This window comes from Panthera pardus, unplaced genomic scaffold (genome assembly GCF_024362965.1).
Source record: "Panthera pardus isolate Hobbes unplaced genomic scaffold, ASM2436296v1 HiC_scaffold_6, whole genome shotgun sequence".
Classification (NCBI taxonomy): domain Eukaryota; kingdom Metazoa; phylum Chordata; class Mammalia; order Carnivora; family Felidae; genus Panthera; species Panthera pardus.
The window spans coordinates 53,532,928-53,546,400 of record NW_026526991.1 but is presented as its reverse complement, the minus strand read 5'-3'; the positions used below and the strand labels follow the sequence as shown (position 1 = coordinate 53,546,400).

General features: G+C 36.1%; 1 protein-coding gene across 5 annotated transcripts in view; it reads left to right on the top strand.

Annotated features, from left to right (window-relative positions):
- MON2 (MON2 homolog, regulator of endosome-to-Golgi trafficking) overlaps window positions 1–13,473 on the top strand; it is a 121,164-nt gene that overhangs the window by 32,654 nt on the left and 75,037 nt on the right. For all 5 annotated transcript variants that reach the window (XM_019454970.2, XM_053895776.1, XM_019454968.2 and 2 more), the window contains 3 exons: window positions 3,480–3,577; window positions 4,294–4,419; window positions 6,592–6,786. In XM_019454970.2, coding sequence (XP_019310515.1) covers window positions 3,480–3,577; window positions 4,294–4,419; window positions 6,592–6,786 — 419 coding nt within the window. The remainder of the gene's footprint in view (window positions 1–3,479; window positions 3,578–4,293; window positions 4,420–6,591; window positions 6,787–13,473) is intronic.

Genomic DNA, 13,473 nt, shown 5'->3' with positions numbered 1-13,473 from the left:
CTCTACAGTTTTTTTTAGATTCTATATTATTTATTTCTGCTCTGATCTTTATTATTTCTCTTCTTCTGCTGGGTTTAGGCTGTCTTTGCTGTTCTGCTTCTATTTCCTTTAGGCGTGCTGTTAGATTTTGTATTTGGGATTTTTCTTGTTTCTTGAGATAGGCCTGGATTGCAATGTATTTTCCTCTCAGGACTGCCTTCGCTGCATCCCAAAGTGTTTCGATTGTTGTATTTTCATTTTCGTTTGTTTCCATATATTTTTTAATTTCTTCCCTAATTGCCTGGTTGACTCACTCATTCTTTAGTAGGGTGTTCTTTAACCTCCATGCTTTTGGAGGTTTTCCAGACTTTTTCCTGTGGTTGATTTCAAGCTTCATCGCATTGTGGTCTGAAAGTATGCATGGTATGATCTCAATTCTTGTATACTTATGAAGGGCTGTTTTGTGACCCAGTATGTGATCTATCTTGGAGAATGTTCCATGTGCACTCGAGAAGAAAGTATATTCTGTTGCTTTGGGATGCAGAGTTCTAAATATATCTGTCAAGTCCATCTGATCCAATGTATCATTCAGGGCCCTTGTTTCTTTATTGACTGTGTGTCTAGATGATCTATCCATTTCTGTAAGTGGAGTGTTAAAGTCCTCTGCAATGACCACATTCTTGTCAATAAGGTTGCTTATGTTTGTGAGTAATTGTTTTATATATTTGGGGGCTCCTGTACTCGGCGCATAGACATTTATGATTGTTAGCTCTTCCTGATGGATAGACCCTGTGATTATTATATAATGCCCTTCTTCATCTCTTGTTACAGCCTTTAATTTAAAGTCTAGTTTGTCTGATATAAGTATGGCTACTCCAGCTTTCTTTTGACTTCCAGTAGCATGATAAATAGTTCTCCATCCCCTCACTCTCAATCTGAAGGTGTCCTCAGGTCTAAAATGAGTCTCTTGTAGACAGCAAACAGATGGGTCTTGTTTTTTTATCCATTCTGATACCCTATGTCTTTTGGTTGGCGCATTTAGTCCATTTACATTCAGTGTTATTATAGAGGGTTTAGAGTCATTGTGATGTCCGTAGGTTTCATGCTTGTAGTGATGTCTCTGGTACTTTGTCTCACAGGATCCCCCTTAGGATCTCTTGTAGGGCTGGTTTCGTGGTGACAAATTCCTTCAGTTTTTGTTTGTTTGGGAAGACCTTTATCTCTCCTTCTATTCTAAATGACAGACTTGCTGGATAAAGGATTCTCGGCTGCATATTTTTTCTGTTCATCACATTGAAGATTTCCTGCCATTCCTTTGTGGCCTGCCAAGTTTCAGTAGAGAGATCAGTCACGAGTCTTATAGGTCTCCCTTTATATGTTAGAGCACGTTTATCCCTTGCTGCTTTCAGAATTTTCTCTTTATCCTTGTAGTTTGCCAGTTTCACTATGATATGTCATGCAGAAGATCGATTCAAGTTACGTCTGAAGGGAGTTCTCTGTGCCTCTTGGATTTCAATGCCTTTTTCCTTCCCCAGATCAGGGAGGTTCTAGCTATTATTTCTTTAAGTACACCTTCAGCACCTTTCCCTCTCTCTTCCTCCTCTGGAATACCAATTATGCGTAGATTATTTCTCTTTAGTGCATCACTTAGTTCTCTAATTTTCCCCTCATACTCTTGGATTTTTTTTATCTTTTTCTCAGCTTTTTCTTTTTCCGTAATTTTATCTTCTAGTTAACCTGTTTTCTCCTCTGCCTCTTCAGTCTGAGCCGTGGTCATCTCCATTTTATTTTGCAGCTCTTAATAGCATTTTTTAGCTCCTCCTGGCTGTTCCCTAGTCCCTTGATCTCTGTAGCAATAGATTCTCTGCTGTCGTTTATACTGTTTTCGAGCCCAGTTATTAATTTTATGACTATTATTCTAAATTCACTTTCTGTTATATTATTTAAATCCTTTTTGATCAGTTTGTTAGCTGTCGTTATTTCCTGGAGATTCTTTTGAGGGGAATTCTTCCGTTTTGTCATTTTGGATAGAACTGCAGGGCACTTCCCCTGTGCTGTCTTGAATAACTCACGCTGGTGGGCGGGGCCGCAGTCAGACCTAATGTCTGTCCCCAGCCCACCGTTGGGGCCACAGTCAGACTGGTGTGTGCCTTCTCTTCCCGTCTCCTAGGGGCGGGATTCACTGTGGGGTGGCGTGGCCCGTCTGGGCTACTTGCACACTGTCAGGCTTGTGGTGCTGGGGATCTGGCGTATTAGCTGGGGTGGTTCGGCAAGGTGCACAGCGGTGAGAGGGGCAGAGTCAGCTCGCTTTTCCTTCCGAGATCCGCCTCGGGAGGGGCCCTGTGGCACCGGGAGGTAGTCAGACCTGCCAATGGAGGGATGGATCTGCAGAAGCACAGCCTTGGGTGTTTGTGTGGTGCCAGCAAGTTCCCTGGCAGGAACCGGTTCCCCTTGGGATTTTGGGTGGGGGATGGGTGAGGGAGATGGCACTGGCAAGTGCCTTTGTTCCCCGCCAAGCTGCGCTGTGCCATCCAGGGCTCAAGAACTCTCCCTTCCGTTGTCCTCCAGCCCTCCCGTTCTCTGAGCAGAACTGTTAGCTTATAACCTTCCAGATGTTAAGTCCCACTCGCTGTCAGAACACACTCCCATCCAGCCCCTCCGCTTTTGCAAGCCAGACTCGGCTGCCCCCCTGCCCCGGCTCCTTCCCGCCAGTCTGTGGAGCGCGCACCGCCTCTCCGCCCTTCCTACCCTCTTCCATGGGCCTCTCATCTGCGCTTGGCTCCGGAGACTCCGTTCTGCTAGTCTTCTGGCGGTTTTCTGGGTTATTTAGGCAGGTGTGGGTGGAATCTAAGTGATCAGCAGGACGCCGTGAGCCCAGCGTCCTCCTACGCCACCATCTTCCTAATGATGAATCATCATATGTTTTTCATCTTACTGATACATTCTTTTTTTTGTTTTTCCTAAATACAATTTATTTTCACTTTAGGTAATGTACAGTGTAGACAGTGTGCTCTTGGTTTCAGGAGTAGATTCCCTTGATCCATTGCTTACATACCGCACCCAGTGGTCATCCCAACAAGTGCCCTCCTCAGTGCCCATCACGCATTTTCCCCTAGCCCCCCCCTCAACCCTTAGTTTGTTCTCTGTATTTAAGGGTCTCCCGTGGTTTGCTCCCTGTTTGAAACTATTTTTTTCCCCTTCCTTTCCCCCATGGTCTTCTGTTAAGTTTCTCAAGTTCCACATATGAGTGAAAATATATATGTCTTTCTCTGACTGACTTATTTCACTTAGCATAATACCCTCCAGTTCCATCCATGTTGTTGCAAATGGCAAGATTTCATTCTTTCTCATTGCTAAGTAGTATTTTTCCCCCAGTTTCGAAGCATAGTTCTGAGCCTATAAAGTTTGTAATTTCATAAACATGTATTTATTTTAAGTAGTGCATATGATTTTTTAAAGGTCCTTATAGACTCCTAAAACTCATCTGATTTTGACTACAGATATTATAGAACAACCAGTACTGGTCCAAGGAAACAGTAACAGAAGATGTGTCAGCACCCTCAAACCTTGTGCTAAAGATGCATATATGCTTTTCCAGGTATTTCAATTTATAAAAAATGATTTTTATTACAGAATATAGTTTTGTGTAAATTTTTGATTTTTGCAATTTATGTTTGTTTTAATTTTTAAAGTGTCATTTTTTAAGTGTCCAATTTTGAAGTGTCAAAAGTAGTATTCCAAAAAACTTCTTTAACGTTAAAGAGTATCCACAGTTAAGTAACATGATAAAATGTAACATTTCACTTTAAGGAAATAGAATGAATTACACTATACTAGAAAATACTATATTATATTATACTAGAAAAATAACTAGTAAGAAAAAATAATTTTCAACTTAAAATTTAACTAATAAATCTTTGGCCTATTTAATATAATTTGATATACAAATACCTAATTTTTACATTATTTGTCGTGAATAAATCTTTTAAGTAAGATGAGATTTATCGGCACTGAAATGTTATTAATTATTTATTAAAGGATTATTATAAGTGTTTTTTCATTAAAAGACTATTAACCATTTATCTCTTTATATTATGTCTTGTCAAAAGTTACACGATTCTTTAAAAGTTTAATTATTTAATCAAGTATATAGTTTGTCAGAATTTCAGTTACCAGTGTTTAGTTTCTAAGGAGTAAATATACTGTATAAGAAGAGATAATTTTTTTACTTTTATGAATTCTGAACAGCACATTTCATTCTAGCATGTAAATGTTTTATTTATTTTTTATTTATTGTTTGAATTATTTTCCCAGGATCTTTGTCAGTTGGTTAATGCTGATGCCCCTTACTGGCTAGTAGGCATGACAGAAATGACTCGAACATTTGGCCTTGAATTACTTGAGTCAGTCCTGAATGATTTTCCACAGGTCTTTTTACAAGTAAGCCATTTGTAGTATCTTGCAACAAAATTAATTTATAATTTTTTCACAGATATTTTTCAAGAAAGTAACATGTATTCTTTTTCCCATGTTAGAGGACTGAAAGAATTATAGCTTTAGACTTTAGAACTGTGATAATTTAGTGTGTCTTACATTATTGTAGTGCCCTCACATTTTGAAATTTTAACCTTAGAATCCCTAGAGACTATCTAGTGAGACATTTCTCAGTCTGTGAATCCACGAAGGAATGTAGTATGTGGCTATTTTTTAAAATATGTAAAAACTGAAAAATTGTTACTGATCTTTACTTGTTTATATGTACCTATGTGCTTTTTGATAATTTATTTGGAAAAAAGTAGTAGTCAATGGCTGATAAGTTTAACTTGCAATGGGAGTTATAGAGGAAAAAGTAAGAATCCAAATTTTTCATTTAACTTGCAAGAAGCTAAAGTCTAATATTGATTCAGTGATTTACATAGGATTCCTTAGTTATTAGCAAATCTTGAACTAAAATTTAGATCTTTTTACCACTAACCTAGTTCCTTTCCTTACCATACTGCCTCCCTAAGTGGCACTTCCAAAATGTGTGAGCCAAGTGCTACAATAGTAGAAGATCCTTTAGCCCAGGATTTGGAACTGAAACTTTTATTATACAGATGATAATTTGGGGACATAGAGATCATGATGACTGTAGTGGGAATAATTTGAGTGGAGTTGGGGTGGTTCCTAGTGGTTATGAAGGAAGCCCAATTGTATTCAGTTGAGTAGTGAGTGGAAAAAGTGTGAATAGATAAAACTTTAAAGAGTTGTCTATAATATTTATCAATTAACCAGTATATAAATTTAGTTAGTGAAGTATGAAAATGTACTTTGGTATGCTTTTCATTTTGGCAGTCAAAGAAACTATCGATAGGACAGTAGAATTTCAAATCACTTAACTCTAAAGATTCCATTTTGGGGGACAAAGAATTAAAAAGTACATTAAAATGTGTATAAAAGTCTAGAAGAATATACATTCGGAAGTTAGCAGTGATCAATAGCGTTTCTCCAGGAAGTTAATATTAGGCAAGGCTTTTATTTTTATCTTTTCACTTACCGGTATTTTTTCATTTTTTTTTTTTTCCTCTGATGAATCGGATTCTAATAAGGAGACATTTAAAAAATCTTAATTCTGAACAAATAAACTGCCCTGTGCCTTATTTTTTCCCTTTTCTGTAAGATTAAAAGATTAGATTGGATGATTTCTATTATTGTGCCTTGTTCTCAGCCTCAGTGGTATTTGGATGAATAAAAAACCAAAATAATGTACATTTGAGGTTAGGCATTAGTTGTGCACTGGACTTTATGTTATCAGTAAAATGGGACTATTTTGGGCTAATATAGGCAGGAAATGAATAGGTTAAGGAAGGTTTTTTGCATGACATGATATGACTATATGTAAATTTTAAGAATCCTTTGCAAGATTCCCCAGACTAAAATAATTATGGGGGGTGTCAGGGTAGCTCAGTCAGAGGATCATGAGACTCTTGATCTTGGGGTCATTAGTTCAAGTTCTAGGCTGATTGTAGAGATTACTTAAATAAATAAAACTTTAAGAAATAAAATAAAATAATTATGCTTGTCATTGCATTTTTAAAAATCAGCTTATTGTGTTCTGTTCAAGCAGCCTAAGAAGAACAAAATATTAAGTTAATTCTTAAATCTTCCATACATGAATGGAATTGTTATCTTGGCAAAATAAAATTAATGAATTATATAACATATTTTGTTAAACTGATGTTCTTTCAGCTGCCTGTTTTAAATGCCTTAGCTATTTGTGTAATCTGTTTTCTTCTGTTCTTTATGTTTTTAATTGATAGTGTTCCAGCAAAATTAAAATTCCTAATAATAAACCACTTAATTCCAATTCATTAGATTCCTTTTTAAATTAGATTCTTTTTAAACTTTGAAATAATGATGAACAGTTTGATCTTACATTCTCAAAGAGCAGCACTAATTTCATACTTGTGTGTCAACTAGAGTAATAAACTAAACATATAATAAAGCTAAATTATTCATACTGGTTATTAAGTTTTATTTGCTAGTACATATGTTTGAAAAGTAGTAAGTAAAAAGTAAAAATAATAAGTACCAATTAAGTTAATTTTTTTTTTTTTTTGTCTTTGCAAATAGCACCAAGAGTTTAGTTTCCTTCTCAAAGAAAGGGTATGTCCTCTTGTGATAAAACTCTTTTCTCCAAATATAAAGTTCAGACAAGGTTCCAGCTCTTCATCTTCTCCAGCACCAGTTGAAAAACCGTATTTTCCTATCTGCATGCGTTTGCTGAGAGTAGTATCTGTTCTGATTAAGCAATTTTACAGTCTTTTGGTAAGTGCTAATTTTCATGCATGTTTGTATGTGTAATTGCATGCAGTGCTCTTTTTAAATGATAATTTATTACAGTGCATTCAGCCTTTTCACTTCAGAATTTTTTAGGTATTTATAGGTATTCTCCTAGTTACTCTAATAAAGGTTTATGCTGTCCTTTCTTAAATCTTGCTTATTTTTAATGTATGTCAAGTAGAGTCATGGCCTATTATCTGAAGGCAGCATAGAATTTGTGGCTGGGGAATTTAGCTTCTTAGCTAATTATCGATATTTGAAGGATAATTAAAATTATAGTATCTTAAATTAATGCTACTTTCATTTATACTGTTTTATGTATCTTAACAGATTAAAGCAAAGAAGTTAAAAATTTGGTGAACTCTAGGATTAATAATCAACTATATTGGCTTCTAGTCCAGTATTATATTTATTTTGCATAAATTTATGAATTTGTGATATTCCTGATCACAATACATCAATGTATCAATATTTCTCGGAGAAAATGATGTATTATATTTCTTTTTAATTTTATATTAAGTCAAATCCAGCATTGTACTTTTTTTAAGCTTGTATACTTCATTTTAATTAACAGGAATAATTGGTTATTGATCATTGTGGAATAGTAAACTGTATAAAATTATAATACTTCTAATACTGCGAGCATTTGATGTACTAAATATTAGAGATAGCCAACAACTTCACAAACTAGTAGATAATAGTTTATACTAAATTCTGTGGAGAGCTTTTTAAAATAAAGGGCTTTTTTTTTATTATTTAGGATAAACATGTTATACATTTTCTTTTCATATTCCAAATCCATTTATGCAAAGTGCATTTAGAAATAATCTTCATAAGCACTGTAGTTATAATTATTTCTGGCCACAAAAAGTATATGTATAATATACATTGATGTATTGAATGCATTGTATTCAGATAACTGTAGGAAATCAAATGACTTCAAAAGTGTTGCTATTTATTAGGGACACTGTTAAGTTATCAGAGTTAGGTACCAAAGGTTTAAGAGTCTTTTGGTACACTCATTATTATTGGCTTGGACTTTTTCTCTTCTACCCATATTAATAACATATAATTGAACATTTAGGTATATGAGTTTATGAACTTACTTTATTTCATAGCTCCATCTTTCTCTGTAGGGATTAACTTTTTAAAAATTACAGTCAGTGTTCCTCCCAACATGCATGGTATTTGATATAATTTCCAATAATTGTTTTTAATTGAAAAAATAAGACTTTTTTGTCTAATTATATACAGTTGAAATGGAGGGAAATTCTGTGAATCTTTACAATGATTAACTTTTGGAGGTTTTGAAAGGTCTCCTGTCACTTGTTGAAAATAAATGAAAAATTGCTTAATTTCTCCAAAGATGGAGAGCTTTTACCTGGCAGTTGTCATATTTTCTTAATTGTATTTATTTATAGTCCGTTTCAATCTACACAGAAACTTTTTTATTGCGTGTTTTTTTATTTTGAGAGAGAGAGAAAACACGAGTGGGAGAGGGTCAGAGAGAGAGGAAGAGAAAGAATTCTAAGCAGGCTCTGTGCTGTCAGCATAGAGCCTGACACATGGCTCAGTCTCATGAAACGAATTTCTCACGATTTCTCATGAAATCAAGGCTCGGACACTTACCTCACTGAGCCACCCAGGCACCCTAGTCCACAAAGAAACTTAAAAAAAAAAATTTTTTTTTAACATTTATTCATTTTGAGAGACAGAACAGAGCCTGAGTGGGGGAGGGGCAGAGAGAGAGGGAGACACAGAATCTGAAGCAGGCTCCAGGCTCTGAGCTGTCTGCACAGAGCCTGACGTGGGGCTCGAACTCACTACAAGATCATGACCTGAGCCGAAGTTGGACACTCAACTGACTAAGCCACCCAGGAGTCCCTGCAAAGAAAGTTTTTAAAATTGTAAACCAGAGTGACATCAGCAAAATGTTGGAATATGAGGATTCAAGCCCGCTGTCCCCCAGAGAGACACCAACTTAACAGTACATAATTACCTCTGTGACAACTTCGGAAACCAGTTGAGAGGTTATAGCACCATAGGCAAATGGAAGGCCAAACAGAGAGGTTCATTACAGTGGGTAGGAAAGCTCATGGCCCTTAACTGCATACCTCACTCCACTCCTTACACATCTCAGCATGGTGTGATCAGGAGAAAACTGCCAACCTATGGCTTCTCCTTTAGGTGGGCAAAAGATAAAATGCGCATCTAATATTCTGACTTTTTTGGGGTACTGCCCACCTAGTTTCTGTCTCACCTGATTTTTGGAACACTGACAGGCAGCACATTTGGGCCTGCTAGGCACCAAGGCAAACCTGTTGCTTGCCCAGAGAGGCATAGTACTGCAGACATACACCAGGGGGAGCTTCTGAATAGAAACAAGCAAGTGTCTTCTGCTGGGAAATTATACACACAAGCCCAGAGGAAACACATTGACAGAAGAGGTTTGAGAGGTTTCCAGGCTGATTGGTGAAGTTCTTTCCCTGTACAAAGCCAGTCCATAAAGACTAAAAGAGTTGACTTTTTCAACAACAACAACAACAACAAAATAAGGCATACAGAGAAACAGGGAAATATGGCTCGGTTAAAGGAACAAAATTAATCTCCAGATACTAACCATAAAGAAATGGAAGTCAGTGAATTACCTGACAGAAATTCAGAATAACCATCGTAAAGATCTGAATGAACTAAAAGAGAATACAAACAACTAAATGAAATCAAGAAAATGGTATATGAATAAAATGAGAATATCAATAAAGAGGTAGAAACTATAAAGGAGAACAAAACAAAAATTCTAAAGAAGTATATGGTAATTCTGAATTGAAAAATTCATAGAAGGGGTCAACAGTAGACTAGATCAAGCAGAAGAAAGAATCCACAAACTTGAAGACAAGTTATTGGCAATTACCAGGTCAGAGGAGCAAAAACATAAAAAGCAAGAAGAGCTTCTAGCAGACTTCTGGCATATCATCCAGCAGACCAAGATATCCATGTCTAGGAAAAGCACATTGGGTTATGCTCCTACACTCACAACACCTTGGATATCAGATGTATGGATTTTTTCCCACATCAGCCAATTCTCTGACAGCCAGATATCGTATGTTGAGTTCAACTCTGACACTAGCCAGAGTTAGTACAGATCCTGTAGTTAAGGGCTCAGTTCCACAAGACTCCCCTGTTGCAGATGCCAGTTGCAAGTAGTGCATTGCCTGGTTATCCACAGATTTTAAGTTGGCTGTAAATGGGAAGTTCCCACAACCTCCTCTTTGGGTTTGATCATTTGTCAAAGTGGTTCACAGAACCTAGGAAAACAGTTTACTTACTATTGCTTATTTATTACAAAGGATATTTTAAAGGGTAGCAACGAACAGATTCATGAAAAGAACAGGCACATGAAAAGATTCATAGGGTGAGGTCTGGAAAGGTCCCAAGAGCAGGAGCTTCTGTCCCTATGCAGTTGGGGTGTGTCACCCTCTTAGCATATAGATGTATTCACCAACCTGGAAGCTTCCTAAACTCCATACTTTTAGGATTTTTATGGAGGTTTCATCATGTCAGCATGATTGATTATTAACTCAATTTCTACCACTCTTCCCTCTCCAGAGTATGAGAGGTGAGGCTGAAAGTCTCAAGCTTCTAATTATGATTGTTTTTTCTGGTATCCAGCCCCTATCCTGCAATCCATTGAGGGTTGCCGCATTTGAATGAAAGAATCACATAGGAAATTTCAGGAGACTTAAAACTCTGTGTCAGATGCTCCTATCACTCAGGAAATTATGAGAATTGTAGGAGCTCTGTGTCAGGAACCAGGAGCAGGGACCAATATATATATTTCTTATTACTTCACAATACATTATTGGAGTCTCAGATGAGGAAAGCAAGGGGCAGAGAGCCAGTTTGAAGAAGTAATGGCCCAAACCTTCCCAAATTTGAAGAAGGAAAGGGACATACAAATTCATGAAGCTCAGAGAATTACAACTAGGATTTATCTAAAGAGAACTATACCAAGACATGTTATAATTAAGCTGTTAAAAGTTTCAGAGAATCTTTAAAGTAGCAAAACAAAAGCAACTCATCATGTTCAAGGGAGTGCTCATAAGACTCAGTAGATTTCTCAGCAGAAATCTTGCAGGCCAGAAGGGAGTGGGATGATGTATTCAAAGTATTGAAAGAAAAAAAAACCTGCCAGCCACAAATACTATACCCAGCAAAACTTTCCTTTAATAATGAAAGAGAAATTAAGACTTTCCCAGGTAAACAAAAGCTGGTAGAGTTCACCTATGACAAGGCCAAATATCTATCACTCCCCTGCTTATTTTCCTAAGTATTATCAGAGTTATCTTAGGAAGACTTCTCTAAAATGCTGGTTTAACTACATTAAATTAAGATAAAAGTATAGGAAGCAGAGATATTCTTCCTTTTCCTTTTCATATCCACTCATCAGTCATAGAACACCAAATCTTCTACTCTCATAATAATGCATAATGCTATAAAAAACTTTTATATTCTTATAAAAAAAAAGTCACCTTGGTGCTTAGTTGTACCCCCTCAAAACTAGTATTTTGAAGCCCTAACCCCTAATGTGATAGTATTTGGAGATGGAATCTTTGGGAGATAATTAAGTTTAGATGAGGTCATACTGTAGGGCCATGCTGATGGAGTTAATGACCTTATATAAGAAGAGACACTAGAAAGCTTTCTTGCTCTTTCTCACTCTTTCTGCCATGGGAGAACACAGTGATAAAGCAGCTGCTTGTGAGTTAGGAAGAGCAGTCTGATGCAAATCTCACCTTGCTGGCACCCTCATCTTAGACTTCTCACATCCAGAACTGTGATAAATAGATTTCTGTTATTTAAGCCACCCAGTCTGTGGTATTTTGGTATGGTATCTCAGCAGCTTAACAACTTAGTTTCTGTCCACCACTTTTAGTATATAGCAGTTCATCCAGTGACTTCTTAAGAGATACAGATACCTCATTCCTCAGTAATTTTGGTTTGGGATGAAATTGCTGTTTTTGAGTGCATATATTTCAGACACTATACAAAGTGCTTTACATATATTCACTTAGACTTTACTACAGCTGAAAAAATAAGGCTCAGGATATTTATGTAAAATGCCTGAGATTATACTTTATAAGCACAGAGCTGGGATGTTAACTCATTCTTTTAGACCCCCAAATCCTCGCTCTTAATCCCAGTGCTTTTTACTACTTCTCTGTTTTCTTAGTTCTTATTTCTTTTCTCTCCAAGGCTGTTTAGTGTCACATTTTTCATACTGTTACCATACCATTCTCCATATTTTGACCTTAATCTCCTTGACTTGGGTGGGGGGTAAAAGGGGAAGATAAGTAACAGTGTCACCAGCTACTGGAAAGATTGAATATTACTACCTAAAGGTGGTAGAGAAAGGCCTACTTCCGTGTACTTCACTCATTGGGGGTAATGACCAACTGGTAAAACTTACCTTACTGTGTTTGTAAAGGCAAATTCATCTTCAGATGATTTAAAATATTAATTCCACACTGTTAGATTTTGTAATATTGGCACTTTTCATTATGAGCAAGTTCAGACATTCTACAGTTTCTCCAAGGGCAAAAATTAAAGGTATGGTACTTGTGGAGTAAGATATGTAATTTATGTGCAATGCTTCTCTCTCATTTCTTTGTGTTTTCTTTATTTAAACATAGAAATTATACATCTAGGAGACATACTGGAGTAGTAATTCTTACACTTTTTAGTCTTTGGATCTCTTTATGCTTGTAGGAAAATATTGACCTTTTGTTTATGTGGATTTTTTCAGTCATTTATTGTACTAAAAATTAAGTCAGATCTTACTGAACCCACTCATGTTAACATAAAACTCATTATTTTTCCAAGAGGAAAACAAAGATATTTTTTGCAAATCTCCTTAATGTCTAGCTTAATAGAAGATAACTGGATTTTCTTATCTTTTTTCATTCTATTGTGACGTGTTGTTTTGGTTGAAGCATATGAAGAAAATCTGTCTTGTCAAAGACATGTAGTTGGAAAAGGCAGAATTGTCTTCATGGATATTAAATCTATCTTAATAGTGGATATTCCTCTTTGCTACTACACCAGACTGGACCAAGTGACAGTTTCTTAAAGGTGTAGTATTGAAACCATAGTAATGACATTTTCATACTCGGTTACATTAAAATTCATTGATTCATCTTGTGCTCTGATTGTATCTTTTATCCATACATGATTTTGTAATATCATGTATTTTAATTATGCAGATAATCCAAATGTCAACATTTTATACATTACCAGAAATCACTTTTGTTAATCACCAACCATTTATCAGATAAATCTGTTATTAAGAAGTTGTCAAGGTCACAGTGGTAGATATAAATTTTCTAAAATACTTACTTTTGCTTGAAAGCTTAAATCTCTCGTTGGCAACAAATACTGTTATTTGTTTCCCTTACAGCTACAAGCTTACTTTGTTCATTTTTTTATTAAGTGTCTGCAATGTACACAAGTCTAAAAAGTCGTAATTTACCGTTTGCTTTTTCAGTTAAAATGGTGTTCCTTAGGGGGAAAAAAGTGACTAGATCAGTTCTTAACTATGTTTTTCCCCATCCAACCGTTGTACTTTGATACGTAGAAAAACTGCTTCATATATATTCTCATTTTGTCATGCAGAAA